This window comes from Poecilia latipinna, unplaced genomic scaffold, assembly GCF_001443285.1.
Source record: "Poecilia latipinna isolate Pla-1442-1.1 unplaced genomic scaffold, P_latipinna-1.0 Scaffold536, whole genome shotgun sequence".
Lineage (NCBI taxonomy): Eukaryota > Metazoa > Chordata > Actinopteri > Cyprinodontiformes > Poeciliidae > Poecilia > Poecilia latipinna.
This window is the reverse complement of record NW_015113152.1, coordinates 256,859-272,298: the sequence shown is the minus strand read 5'-3', so window position 1 is coordinate 272,298 and position 15,440 is coordinate 256,859. Positions and strand designations below refer to the sequence as shown.

General features: G+C 37.0%; 1 protein-coding gene and 1 long non-coding RNA gene across 2 annotated transcripts; one reads left to right on the top strand and one right to left on the bottom strand.

Annotated features, from left to right (window-relative positions):
* Nucleotides 1-144: 144 nt before the first annotated feature.
* cdc42se1 (CDC42 small effector 1) lies at nt 145-11,701 on the bottom strand. Its single transcript, XM_015041044.1, has 4 exons — nt 11,454-11,701; nt 3,223-3,327; nt 1,769-1,840; nt 145-525 (listed from the first exon to the last, which is right to left on the bottom strand). Exons 1-3 carry the CDS (start codon nt 11,601-11,603, stop codon nt 1,772-1,774), a joined length of 324 nt encoding a protein of 107 aa, XP_014896530.1. The 5' UTR covers nt 11,604-11,701; the 3' UTR covers nt 145-525; nt 1,769-1,771.
* On the top strand, nt 9,138-14,547 carry LOC106952726 (uncharacterized). Its single transcript, XR_001426035.1, has 2 exons — nt 9,138-9,573; nt 13,696-14,547. It is a non-coding gene; the product is annotated as an uncharacterized LOC106952726 (long non-coding RNA).
* The last annotated feature ends 893 nt before the right edge of the window (nt 14,548-15,440 follow it).

Genomic DNA, 15,440 nt, shown 5'->3' with positions numbered 1-15,440 from the left:
ATCTGCCAATGAAACCAATTTTAAAGAATTAAAGAAAGGTTACTGTAAGTAGTTTTGTCTCATTTTAAGTGTACCAAGATATTTGAACTAGAAACTAGACCAGAAATACTTTGGTCTATTTCGTGTTTTTGCAGTGTAATCTTAAAAATTTAGAATCACTAGCAGTTAAATGCTGTTCTTATATTCCTGCTTGGATTTGTTTTGATCATACAATAAAAGTTATGTCTAATTTAATACTGATGAGAGACCTGGTGCCAAATCTACCACCCAAAAATAAAATGTGTATAATTCCTGTCTGGCTCCCTACTTTCAGACCTGACCAGGGTGAGAAAAAAAAAAACAATAAACATGATTATGATTATTACATTTGCTGAATAATTTTAACATGTAGGTTCCACTGTTGCTCAGTGTTGCTTCAGCAGGGCAGCAGATGATGAAGCCGTCGGCTGGATGATGGAGGACAGGCTCAGAGGTTCAGAGTGCGGAGGAGGTCAGTCAGCTGGTCTGAGTCAATTTAATACAATCCTGAAAACAGAGAGACCCAGAGATTTCAAATTAAATCATTTAATGTGTAGTCAGCATACAGGTAAGGAGTCATTTACTCCATTATAGTCATAATCCAAGAGAAAGTTGATCCTCAATCTGTGTAAGAGCTGATAAATCAAAAGGAGGCTTAAACACCGACATGAATTTTACATTTTTAAACAATAAAAATGTATATCATTTAATTAATATCAAGGCATCTTGAGGTTTAATATTTCCCACACACAAAACAGGGCAGTTCTTGTGAGTAAATAAAAATTAAAAACAAGAAGATGTTGCACTGGCTTTTTACGTGATTATTATTGCAAACATTCGTCAAAGGAGGCTTTACTACTCTGGTTTTCAAACACAAAAGAAAGTTGACATTGACAGCAATATTAATTTTTTTTTTCCACATGACTTACATTTTTTTGCACAAAATGAACAACTTTCCAACCCCATGTAGCATGTAGCTAGCACTACAAAGCTAATATTACTGCAAAACTGTTAGATTGAACATAAGCAGGAATCATGAGTGAAATTAGGTTTTTGCTGTATTATTTTTTTATTTGTCATATTTTATAGCAACAAAATATTTTTAAACAACCAGTTCTGTAGTAAGTGGCAGCTAGCTTAGATGCTAATATTAGTTTGTGTGTAAACCGGAATGATAAATAATGACTCGGATTTTAGTTGTGTTGTTGTCTCACCTCTATCCTGCTCTAACCCAGTGCAACAGCATTCTGATTCTGTGTAGATGTTTTAACTAAATGACAATCGGAGCTTTAAATGACCTTTTTTTACTTCCTGTTGTGGCTAGCAGTGCTAACGCTAGCTTATGCTTGAGTTCTGCAAAAGAGCTACAGAGGACATACAAATTTTATCTGAATGTGTAAAATATTTTGAGCTTTCAGCATTTTTATAGAAACTCTTTCCTGAGAGCTGTTTTGACCGCAGCCATGAAAATGATCACTGAAGCCTTCAGTTCCCAATACATTGATTATTATTTAATTTTGGGGCTCTAAATAAGATATAATGGTTAAAAATGAGGAAAATTTTGTCAAAAAGACACACGGCTGTGATCAGACTGAGCGTCATCCAAGGTCAGAGTTACTGAACAAATAATGAATCATAAGGTTTTACAGTCACAATGCTTTCAACAGTTTTGCAGGTTGTAACACAGACTGAGTTACCCAACATTAATCTGCTCTGTTTTTTCTGCTCAGAGTGAGAGTTGTGTCCTTACCGGCTATAACAGGCTGTTCCTGCAGTTCATGTTGGGGCCTTTAGACCTCATCTGCTCCTGAACAGACCCTGACTGTTAAAAAAAACAAGAAAAACACTTAGTCACACCCGACAGAGACACACAGCACATTAACTATCCTCACAGGAAGGGATAACGATAAAAACAGGAGAGAAAACCAGTTATTATGGAAAACAAGTTAGATAATGCATGTTAGTTTAAAATAAAAATTTATAAATTAGTAAGATGAAATATATTAACTCCTTAAAAGCAAATTGAAAACTTACTTTTTATCAAAAGAAAATATACATATATTATTTAGGAGTTAATTTTAGACATAAACAAATAAATAAATATGTTTAAATTATTAAAATTAATTATTCATTTAATTGTCCATCATGAATATTTTAACAAGAATGCAGCAAGTGGTTTCTGGATGAACAGAAAACAATAAAACGCTTGTCTTTTCCAGCAGCCATTGTACAGCACTGATCAAAAGTGTTGGAGTTCCGCTTGGGTTGCTGGGTAACGGTGCACTGCACTGCAAAAACACTAAATCTTACCAAACAATTTTACTCTTGTTTCTAGTGCAAATAGTTTAGCAAACTTGAAATAAGACAAACTAACTTAAAAGTACATTTTTAGCAAGATATAGAGGCTTTTTTTAAGTACAAAATTCCTTATAAATCTATGAAAAAGTTCCAGTTCGATTGGTAGATAATTTAACTTATAACAAGACATTTTCCCATGTTAAAGTTAATTTATCTGCCAACAGAACTAGAACCTTTTCATCAATATTAAGGAATTATTTACTTAAAACAAGCCACTATATCTTGCTGAAAAGTTTGTCCTATTTTAAATGTAATAAAATATTTGCACTAGGAAGTAGAGCAAAATTACTGGGTAGGATTTTGTGTTTTTGCAGTGTGCAAGTCAATTCTGACTTAACATTCAAGAGATTTTTGAAACGGCTCATTTTCCCAACACCAAAAAACATTAATTTATGTCAAAATAAATTGGCTGGTTGGTTTTTTTAAGGGCTTGGTCCATTTTTAGAAGCAGCGGAGACCAAAATGGAAGTATAAAAAGTGAATTTTGCTAACAAAAATCCCCTCTAAGTAAGCTTAAGTAAGTAAGTTTGATGCATTCTTGCATTCACACCAAATGACACTGGAGCAGGATTTCTAGGCCGGTCCAGGACGACCTCAGTGACTGCCAGAGTGGATGCAGATTTCCACATGCCAGATGTAAGGCAGAAAAGCCAAAATAGAAGCAGGAAGGATGCAGTGCCACAAGACACTTCCTGACACCCATGCACAGAGAGAGCGCCTCTGTCCTCATGCTGGACTGAAGCCTGGCCGTCTCTGTTTGCTGTGAAGCTGCACAGGTTTACTTTTACTTTCTCTCCTGAGTTAAACCGTAAAGGTCAGGCTCAGAGATTGGAGCTGGCATCTCACCGGCTGCAGGCCATCTCCCATCTCCCCGGAGCCGATGTGCGTTAGGTGGATGAAGTTTGTCGGCGCGCCGATCATGCTACGGTCGATCTTCCTCCTGTTTTTCTTCTACACAGAGACAGAGATTTTTCACTTTAGAGAAATGAACAATGGATCTGAAGGAGAAAGGACATTTGAGACAGAAATTATGGTTGAATGTCATTAAAGACACGATAACAGGCTTTTAACTGAAAACAGGTTAAAAGGACATGGACAACATGGACAGATGGTGCACCTGTTGCTCTGCACTGCAAAAACACTAAATCTAACCAAGTATTTTTGGCCTAGGTTCTAGAGCAAACATCGTAGTTCACTTGAAACAAGACTAAACTGACTTACAAGTAAATTATTCCTTAATATTTATTCATGAAAAAGTACCAGTTCTGTTATTTCACTTATAACATGGGAAAATGTCTTGTTATAAGTGAAATAATCTGCCAGTGGAACTAGAATTTGGTTGCTAGGTAACGGGCTGGGCATGGCTGGCGTTGCTAGGTAACAGCACAGTGCCAGTTGATTGTCAGTGTAAATAACCAGTATTTTTATTTTTTTTATCAATATTAATACATTTTTGTCTTAAAATAAGCTCATAACTTGCTGAAAAGTGATTTATAATTTATCTCATCTCAATTATACTAAAATATTTCCACTAGAAACAAGACCAAGCATACGTGGTAAGATTTTACATTTTTGCAGTGCATGTATCTTTATAGGTCTTAATGGACACAGTAGTTTATTCTATGTGCCTTTTTGTCATCGCTCCGTTTCATTTTGTATGTGTTTTCTTTTTATATCTCAATTTTTAATGCCTATGATATTTTGTTTTCTCTGCATTTATTTTAATTCTCACTCTTCTCCAAGATTTTGTGTTTTTGCAGTGCAACATAAAATGTTTCATTATGGAAATCAAACAAAATGAAATTAAAATTATTTTCTATTTTCAGATTTTAGAATGAATGGAAAAAAAAGAATATTGGTATAAATTAATAGAAAATGAAGAAAGAGAAACCATATTTTGAATCTAGTTACTCTTAAGAGCTGGTTATATATTTTTATATAAAGATTTTGCAAAAGTATTTAAAGAATAGTTCTTGTTTCTTGTTGCATCCATAATAAAAACACTTCCTTATTGGTTTTTAAGAGCCACATGTGGCTCTGGAGCAACAGGTGCACTGCAAAAACACAAACTCTTACCAGGTATTTTAGTCCGGTTTGTAGTGCAATTATCTTCATATGCTTGAAATAAAAACTAAAAAACTATGTTTTCAGCAAGATAAAGAGATGGTTGTAAGTCAAGGATTTCTTAATATTGATATAAAATACATATTTCAAGTGTATTGAGATACTTGTAGTAGGAATTAGACCAAAGTTACTTGGTAGGAATTTTTGCAGTGTGGCAGACTACTGCCCTAATGTGACGATTGTGGTGTTGAAATACTTTCATATCTTTCTGATGCGTCTCTTTTGTTCCTCCGATGGTCTGTCCCTGATGTGTCTCCACATGTCCACATACTCTCAGTCTCAAATCACCACACTGAATCATGTAGGAACAACAAAATGTGACGCAACAGACGGAGGAAAAGGAAAAACACCAGAGGAACCAGGAGGCTCCGCGATCAAACAGGAACGCCACACACTTCAAAGCAGTGACTACAACAGATTTTACTTCAGAAATTACATCCAACACCTGAAATTAGGTTTCAATTTAAGGCTCCTTCAGAGTTCAGCTCCTTTTGGTGCATTCAGGGACACTGGGTGTTCTGGGAATCAGCCAATGAAACCCCTCATTAAAACCTCGTTCGCCTCCCGAAGTCCAGTAAACCCCGCTGTGTGGAAACACATCCAAGCCGCAATCAGAACCATTTAGATGTGATTTAAGAGGCTTATGCTCGGGATTATCCAGAGCCTTTATGTAACACAGCAGAACTACAAATGATGGGTGAACACAAGCGAGACGACAAGCCTTAAAGAGTGTAGGAGTGAGAGAAGCTGCAGGATCATTTCAGACAATATAAGTTTAAAAAATGGTGCAGATACACTGATCAGAAACTGGTCTATCAATGCGCAAGAAGAGATTCAAGAGGAAAACAAAGCCACAAACAAACCAATGTGAAGAAAAAGCAAAAAACAGCTGAGAAAAAAGAAAATGCATAAGAAAGATCAGGGCTGAAGGGGCTTGGACCCCTGTTACAACTGCTGCATTATGGTATGTTATCATTTACTTTAATCTTGATATTAAGGGGCAGTATTGTGTTTTTACAGCCACATAGGACCATTTTGTAGCTCAATCAAGTAACTATGTTACAAAACTAATTTGACTTAAAAGAAATTTGACTTTGCAATTTAATGCAATGAAATTGGGCTCTCTTTAAAAACTCCTGCTCTTTCTGAAACTCAGCCCTCAGGAAGTCGTTCCTCTGTTAACCCTTTAAACCAGCGTTGCACTGAGAACAAGCTCAGCGGTCCCACCAGGTGTTTGCTAATTGCTGCTGGCTAGTCTGAAGGAGCTGAGTGAGGCAGGACGGCTCTGGGAAGCTTGTTAGCTGCCAGGAGGAGCTGCGACTCGAAGGCGGAGCTGGGTCCACCCCGGCGTTTTGCACAGCTGAATGGTTGCCATGGAAACTAACGGATTTCTCAGAAATGTATTAAAGAAGCGACGGTGCAGGCATGTTTTCGATGAGGGAATAACATTACGACATGGTGCAAAGCTCTTACATAATGCTGCCCCCTCTAATTTCATTAGCGGTTCCAAATGTTTGAAGAAAACAGGGGAAGTTTTCTGAGATGGAGACTCAGACCACACACTGCAGCGGCTTCAACCAGCTGGGAGTGACTCACCGCTCGGCCTACACGCGTCCTCCTCCACAGCTACAGCTGCCGCCATGGCAACAGTAATTAAAAAAAAGCAACCGGGCAGCGCTGATGGACAAACTGGAAGGAATTTTGCTCTTAATTTCATCAGGACGTGAGAGTCGGGTTGAGGTGCTGCAACAACGAGGAGCTGCAACTTTCAGCTCAACAGTTACACAAACTCTCCTGGCTTCGGTGAAGCTCTCTGTTTCAGATTTACTTGTGGTCATTTAGCAAAACCTTGGGATTGCTCACACAGCTGCGACTTTGCCAGATTTTAATGGCAGCAGTATGCTTTAAGATTCAACAAACTGAGGCCTAATCTAATCCTGGGGCACTTTACGTTACGCAACAGAGTCGCCGCAATTAAAGTGGAGCGGAGGGAAAAACGTCTCTCCTGGCAACCTTTGTGTTGGGCTGGTAAACAGCTGCTTCTTCTTCACCCCAAATATCATCACCACGTAATCTGAGCCGCCAACATCAAAGGAACAAGCTGGAATTTCAAAATAAAAGCAAATCACAGACATATGGAGCTGATCCTGGTCCTATGTTTTGTTTGAACTCCATCAGCTGTTCAACAAACAAATAGTGTTGACTGCAGGCCACTTTACTGCCTGCAACAGCTTACAGTGAATCCCCCAGTATGAGTCAGTTACCAATTTTACAAACCACAGAAAGGTAAAAGCAATTAAAATCACTAAATATTTGGTGCAAATTGCAATAAAACCAACCAATAATATTACAAAGTGAAACTGAAAGGAAAAGATGCAAAACTGAAACAGAAAAAAATGACTCAAATGGACAAAAAGGGTCGTTTAAGAGTAAGAAAGACATATACACTGCAAAAACACAAAATCCTACCAAGTAATTTTGATCTACTTTCTAGTGCAAATATCTTAGTACACATGAAATAAGACAAAAACTAACTTATAAGTAACTTTTTAGCAACTTATGTGTTGCTAAAAAGCAACGGTTTTAAGTTAATATTTAATATTGATTAAGAGAAATACTGGTTACACTGACAGTCAACTGGCATTGTGCCATTACCTAGCAACCCCAGCCAAGCTTAGCCCATCACCTAGCAACCAGTTCTAGTAGATTATTTCACTTATTACAAGACATTTTCCCATTTTATAAATGAAATAATATGTACTTTTTCATCAAGATTAAGGAATTATTCACTCTCTAAAAAGTCACTTGTAAGTTTGTTTTGTCTTTTTTCAAATGTTTTAGATATCTGCATTAAAAACTAGAGAAAACAATAGTTGAAAATGTATTTAGAGGCAACAAAAAAAAATGGCTTGGAATGATAACTGACACAGACAATCATATTTTTTCTCATGTCTAATAAAACATTCATTTCCTTTACATCATTTTCTGGAACAGCTGCAGTTTTACCGTCCAGATCCTCAAAGAGAAACGGCTTTTTTTGGTTCCAGAGTGAAGTCCCTGGTGGCTGCTGTGTGTCTCAGTGTGTTTGACAAAGGTGTATTGTTGCAGCGGTACAATGGAACAAACAGAAAACTCTAAAAATACAGGCGGAGGAAGGAGGGTGGAGGTCCCTGGAGGGAACCAGCGCAGAGCAGAACTTCCTCCCAGGACCGCCAGCGTGCATCGTGTCTGTACGCTCAGTGTGAAGGTACATGTGGTGGGGTTTCACGCCCACAGTGCCAGGGGCCCACGCTAACTCTGTTAGCTATTCAACATGTTAAACATTACAGTTCAGGTGAGGCATTCACATAACCTCGCCATGGGGATAGCTGTTATAAAATCATATTTAATTTCCCTTTGGGAGTAATAAAGTATTTTTCATCTGGGAATCAAAGTTACAACACTTGTTACATTTTCATTTGGTGCGGTTCACTTTCACACCGGACTGTCAAACAAACCGAATACTTTGGAAAACTTGTTCCCCTCCTCGCCTGTGATGGCACTGCAACAACAATCACTGAAGGAAACAACATGAAAACCAGAGAAGACGACAACTTGCTTTTTCACAACGTGGAAAGGCGTCAGACTTTAGTAGTTGTAGGATTTCTCTTTGGTCTTTGTAAAAGACTACGATCCATTTCTTCCACTAGCGCCAGACTAGCGTGTTTGTTTTGATTGTATTTACCCAGAAATCCCTGCACTATAGTTCACTTGCTGTTTTCTAAGTGGTCTCTGGTCCACTTTCCATTCACATAAGCATTGGAATCACACCAGAGCTCACTTTAATTGAACCAAAACCTTGATTTTTAGGCAGACCAGGGTTAGCTTTTTCAGTCCACATCAGAGTTCGATTACACATTCTCACCTCTTCAAACGAACTGGACCTTCTTGAGTTCGACTAGAGCGGACTAAACAGGGCTGGTGTGAATGCACAATTAGTCAAAAAGTAATTTTCCAAGACGAAACCTGCATAAAATACATCTTTAATCGATTCTAAACTAAAATTGAGTAGACACATTTTCATTTATTGTGGATTTCTGTATCAGGCTGCACTTTGGTGCATTTGGTATCACTGTTGCAACAAGAAGGTCCTGAGTTTTAATCTTCTGCTGAAGTTTGTTCTCAATGTGAATGCATGAGTTCTCTCCCGGTATTCCAACTTCTTCCCTCAGTCCCAGGTTAATAAGTTACTCAAACATGCTCTTATACTGCAAATACCCAAACTCTTCCTAGGTATTTCTTGTCTAGTTTGTTGATCAGATATTTTAGTACTCTTGAAATAAGACAAAGATGTAGGCTTGTTCTAAGTGAATAATTCCTTCATATTGATTTTTTTTAAAAAGTTCCAGTTCCACTTGCAGATTATTTTACTTATGGAAAAATGTTATAAGTGAAAGAATCTGCCAATGGAACTGGAATTCGGTTGCTAGGAGACGTGCTGAGCTTGACTGGGGTTGCTAGGTAACGGCGCAGACCCCGTTTATTGTGAAATAAGTGAAATAATATGCAAGAGGAACTTTTTCTAAATACTGAAGAATTATTGACTTATAATAAGCTCCTATACATTACTGAAAAGTTACTTGTAAGATAGTTTTGACTTATTTCAAGAGTACTAAGATATTTGCATTAGAAACTAGACAAAGATACTTACATGAATTTAATTGTTCAAACAATTATTAATCCAATTTTAATGTGACATTGATGCCAATAAAGCATGAAATTTGACTGAATGGAACCGTAAATCCACGTTTTCTTCTTGTCTCTTTTAGCAACACCTGAATCATATTCAGGTTAATAAACAGCAGAAGCTAAATATTTTCCATCTGCAGAGACTGTAGAATAAATGGTTCTGTTAGTACTATTGTATGCTGTTTTGGCATGAAGTTCAAAAAGGGGAACTGAGAGCCTGGTTCTGTTTTTGTTTTCTCACTGGTGAGGACATCATGAGGACACATCTGCAACACGCTGGAACAAATCCAGTAACGATGCTTCAGGTTTGAACCTTGTTTAGGTGAATCAACAGTCAGCGCTCAGGTAAAGTTAGCTTTAAAGCTTTCTCCCTTCTCACTTAGTCCACAAATATACTTTATACAAGGCTGGAAATGCACATTTATGACATATAATAAACAAATCTCATATAATGTGACTGGAGAAATTAGAAAAAATGCAAATAAGCTAACTATTTACTAATGTAACTATAATTTACCCAAATCATCTCTTTTCCTGAATGTTTTTTTTCCCCTGTGGAACGTAACTCCAAATTATTTGTGGAAAATTCACCTTACGCAATTCTTTATAAAATATTCTTAAAAATAACATACAATGTGCAAAGCTACTTGAGATAACATCGGCCGTTTCTTTTCCTGGATGCTAACTGGTTGAACCACAACAGAAGACATAATAACATGCATATTTAGCTTCTAGTGCTAATGTTGCACTCATGAAACAGACAGGAGTCCTTCTTCAGTTTAGTCTTCTTCAGTCCTTACTAACCAGTTTAGTTTCCACCAGTTGTTTCAATGGATATTAAGGTCTATTTGGTGTTTAACTATTGAAATAGGTAGTTATAGGTGTTTTTTGGGGGAATCCCAAGTATTGTTATATTAGCGATTAGTTTGATTAGCAACGTTAGCACTACTAACAGCAATCCCGTGAGTATTCCCAGCAAAGTGAGCAAATTCTTATCCTGCCAGGATTTCCTAATCCAGAATAATCTGATAGCCAGAAATAGTCTCCTCAAAACGATAAGAAAGAACAACTTTGTTTCCAGATTCCTGTAACTTCAGGCTGTTGGGACGCCGACATGACCCTGCTGACAAAATGTTATTTACAATCTAGTTTCCCCTCAGAGAACTAAAAGAGAACTAAAAATAGTCTTTTTCAAAATTTCCACACCCAAGAGTTTCAGATGTGACCCAGTTATGCATAAAATCAGCTGATTACGGGCACCAGACAATTTCTCAGTGCATCTTCAGTGATAATAAATAATGTATCAATCTAATTGTTGGTAAATTATTTTGGGTTAACCACTGAGTTGATCAAATATCTAGAGCTTTCACTATATTTATATCATCAAACTTTCTTGAAAAAGTGTTTTCCTTTGCAGTTTTGCTATAAAAAAGACTTTTAAAAGTTACACTGTAAATAATGAACTGAAGTAATTTGGTTTGGTTTAATCAAAATGTGGATATTAATTTTTCAAAGTCATATTTTCCTCTATGCTACTGAGACATTTACAAGTGTAGGAGTCCCAAACTAAATATTTAATTCACAAGAAAACATTTGGGAATTAAATATTCACAAATATTTGATTTGTGAATACTAAAAATTCATGAAGTTATTTTCTAAAACAAAATATTTTTTCACAAAATATGCATTTCCTAAGTACATATTTAAGTGGGAGCAAAATATTTAGTTTTCAAACCAAAGATTTAACTACAAACTAAATATGTATTTGATACTAAGCAATTAATTTCCAAGTTAAACATTTAATTTTCAACTAAACATTTAGTTGTGAATACTACAAATCAAATATTTCTTAAACTAATTATTTTCTAAATAAATATTTAGTTTTCAAACTAAATACTTAACTCCAAAATATGTATTTTTCTAACTAAATATTTATTGTTCAAAGTAAGTATTTTGCTAAGACCTAAACATTTATTTGTGAACTAAATATTTAGCTTTAAAACTAAAGTTAAATATTTACTTATTAACATTTTTAGTTTGTAAACTAAATAGTTAGCTTGCAAATTAAATATTTAATTTGGAACTCTGACATTTATAAATGAACTCCTACATATTTATCCTCTATGACAGACGACTTAAACCAAATTTATTCTGTAAATTTTTTTGCAGTGTAACTTTAAAATGGTTTCCCATGTGGATCAGAACCAGAGGTGCTGGTTTCTCACCGGAGGAGGCTTGGCTACAACGCAGCAGCCCATCTTGTGCCAGAAGTCGCTCATCCCGACGGTCTGCCTGTCCAGCGGCTGGCCGTTGCTCTCTGCTGCCGCCCTGCAGGCCCGAGAAGGAACTGCAGTCTGTGGATAATCCTGGGGCATCCAGACAAAAAGCCACACAAATGTAGACAGTCAGAGGGTAAAACCCTGGAAAAAACCCACAGTAGATTAAAAAAAATAAAAATCTACAGGGACTCCAGGTGGTTCAGATTGGACAAAAAAAGAAAATCAGGATATCCACAAATTTCCTCTGGTGAAAAATCCTCAGGCAAAAAAATTAAAATTAAAATTTTCTCCTCAGAAGATTCAAACGTCGAAATCCAAATATCCTGCAAAGACAGAAAAAAAAACCATGACAAACTTTTTCCAGATTCAGAACATTAAATAATTTAGTCTCGTTATAAGTTTAGTCCTCTGGTTCGTCTTTCAGAAAGTTGCTCCTTTTATTTATCACATTATTCGCCTTTCAGTGCCTCAGCGACCAGGAATTATCTTAATGCCTCTGCGGTTGTCCACCTCAAAGACTCAAACGGCCTCAAGTTTCTAAATTACCACAATCAATCTGCAATCTTTAAATGGCTCCACATTAGGTTGCTTTATCTGCTTGCGAGGCTTGATTTAGCTTTCTAAAACAACTAGACCTTTATCTAACCTTCAGTTATTTTCTTTAAAAACTGCCCCAAATCAAAGCCACAATGCAGTGCAGAGCTGCAGATTCATGAAGCTACCAAATAAGGCTCGGTCAGCGAAACGCTAACGGCGTATGTGATTACATTTTTTAGATGCTTAAATAGCACTTATGGTCCAAAAATCACCACATTTTCAGGAGAAATGCTTAAACATGAGCAAGTCGTCTGAAGACGTTGAGGCAGTCTGTCATTGGGCTGCATGGGAACCAAACCCTGGGAGACGTCAACACGGCAGCAACATTAAGCGTGACTAAACATTAGGTGTGGTCCAAACACGGAGCAGCAGGAAGTAACACAAGCACACCAAGAGCTGCAGGCCTGGAGGAGCGGCGCCGGTGGGTCAGATCACGAAAACCACTCCGGCTCACTAACTCTCAGGAACCAACAGCCTGAAAATAACACATCACATTTATTAAAATTAAAATATTAAACTCTTTTCTTTGTTCTTTGAACAGATTCTGAAATAAGTCATCCTTTAACTACCAAGTGTTGTGAGCATTAATAACATTTGTGGCTATTTTTAACTTAGAAGCACAACAAAAGCAAAATAGACTGGAGCTGCTTTGGCAGCCATTAAATATAAATATAATCCACTCATTTCCACATACTTATCTATTTAATTTTAATCTTTTTAAATTTAATAAAAGTATTAATAGTTGTGAAAGATAGCACCTCTAAGGACCAGTTTATGCAGCTTATCTGCAACAAAAAATTACACTGGGGTTTAGTTGCTCTTTAAACAAAATAAGCAAAAATATTGTACTGTTTGCAGTACCCGCTGTTCAACCCAAAGAGGGCAGCACTGAGCCGGCTTAAGTCTAAATATCGCAAAAAATAAACAAATTTACAAAAAATGTCTAAATTTGTACATTAAAATAAAGATAGTACCCTTAACAATAAATTTATACAGCTTTATTGCAACAAAAAAGGTTGACTTGAGGTTTAGTTACTCTGTAAATGAAATAAACTAAAAAATTGGACTTTAACCAATGGGAAAATTTAGTTGCAGTATCCACTGTTCAACCCAAAGAGGGCAGCACTGAGCTGGTGTGAGGCTAAATATTGCAAATTTTACTAAAATGTTTACAATTTGCGCAGTAAATTGTAAAGTTACTTGCAGATAAGCAAGTAACTTCTTGCTTATCTGAGCAAGAAGTTCAGATAAGCAACTGAACTTCAAAACAAAATAAATTGCCGCTTTTATTGCTTAGAAAATAAATAAATACTGTGAAATGTTAAAAAAAAAAAACATTTGCAGACCAAAGATTAGCTTTCAGCAGACACAAAATGTCCAACTGCAGGCATCGAATGTAAAAAATATTCATCAACCAGAGCAGGAAACCTGTGGCTTCAGGGCAGAGTTTGTTTATGGGATCAAATGTTTCCTGATGGTTGAAATTAGTGACAAGTTGCTGGTGGCAGATCTGGATCACAATTATCTCCACCTGATGTTTTTATCTGTGGTTTATCTGATTTTTCCCCGTTTGTTTCTGTTTTTCAACCAGATGAACCTCGGCTGGATGGCGGGAGGCGTTCGCTGCGTCCCGATCAAAAGCTCCAACTGCGTCTATTCTGAGTCGGCTCTGCCTGTTAGAAAACTATCTGGAGTCCCTCCAACACATTTCAGCAGATGATAAGGGAGGAATGTGGAGGCCAGAAACATGTAGCTTCATGCTTGACATCCACAAAGATCAGCAGAGAGGAATTCAGCCCGAGGGGTCGGCTTCACCAAGGAGAGGACTTCCTGTTTGGGAATCAAACAGTTCATCAGACTGAAACGTCTGAAGGTCTCCACCAAATCCTGGGGATTTTTAAAATTATTTTCCATTTTGATGACTTGGTTCCCTTCATCAGCTGGTTTCATCTGGACTCAGACAAGCACTCAGATCCTGTGTTGTCTGAGCGAGCCGTCACTCGAAAACATTCCACACGTCTGAGCTTAATCTTACATAAATTACCCAAACCATCATTTCGACACATCAGGAGAGAAAACGCCTGTGTGTGATGGTTTTACCTCCGTTTGCTGCTGTCCGTTTGTAAACACTTTCGCTCTCAGGGTTGGTAACCAACGTGTTCACCTCTGGATTACAACCAGAGTGTAAATGGAAACAGACGAGGTTTGGTGGACTAAAAACTGCATTTTGTTTTATAAAATTTAAATCTAAATTTACAAAACTATAATTTCTGCAGTTTTTCTGTGACCTACACTGCAGAAATACGAAGTTTAAACAAGTTCTTTTTGTCTAGTTTCTAGTTAAAATATCTCAGTGTACTTGAAATAAGACAAAACTAACTTACGAGTAACTTTTCAGCAACATGTAGTAGCTTGTTTTAAGTAACTAATTTCTTAATGTTGACGAAAACATTCTAGTTCCAGTGCCAAGGGTAACTAAGCCGTTACCTAGCAACCCCAGCCAAGCCCAGGCCGTCACCTAGCAACCAGTTTTATTTAGCTTTTAACATGGGAAAATGTCTTATTTTGCGCTAAAGCATTTTTTCATGAATATTAACCATTTATTCACTAAAAACAAACTGCTAAATCTCACTGAAAAGTTGCTAATAAGGTAGTTTTGTCTCATTTGAAGGTCATTAAAGTATTTTCCCTAAAAACGAGATTTGGTATTTTTCCAGTGAGACAGCAGCAAAATTCTGCTTCATGTTAAATATTAATATAAACAAAAGAAGACTTTGACAGGACTGGAGGAAAGGGAAGCAAAGAGGCTCAGATGGGTGTCAAAATTTGAAGTGATGCAAGTTTTCAGGAATTTGCATTTCGCTGTCTGCAGTGGATAGACAGACAGACGAATGACCGTTCATGAGCGTAACCAGCACAATGGTGCAAACTCAGTCTAAACTTCCTGTCCTGCAGTCTGTTTGTTCGTCCGCTGTAATAAATTTTGTCCCATTACATCACTGGGAGGAGGTAAAACCGCCTCCTCCCCTCCCATTGTGTTGTTTGCAGGTGGCAGGATCCACAGTCTGCGCAGAAAACTTGATTAATTCCCGTTTATTTATTTAGCTTTGCTACTGGTCTACAGTTTTCCAGCCTTTCTGAAGGTCTTTGACTCCTAAACCAAATTATTTCAGCCACGTTTTAGTAAACGTGACCATAAGAAATATTTTTAAATTCTTTTTTAAGGTAACTGTGTCGCAGTAATTTTTGTCCCACAAGCACAAATAGTGCTGCTGAAGAACATTCCCATTTGTAATGCGCTTTTTTGGGACACAAAGAAGTATGATTTATATACTT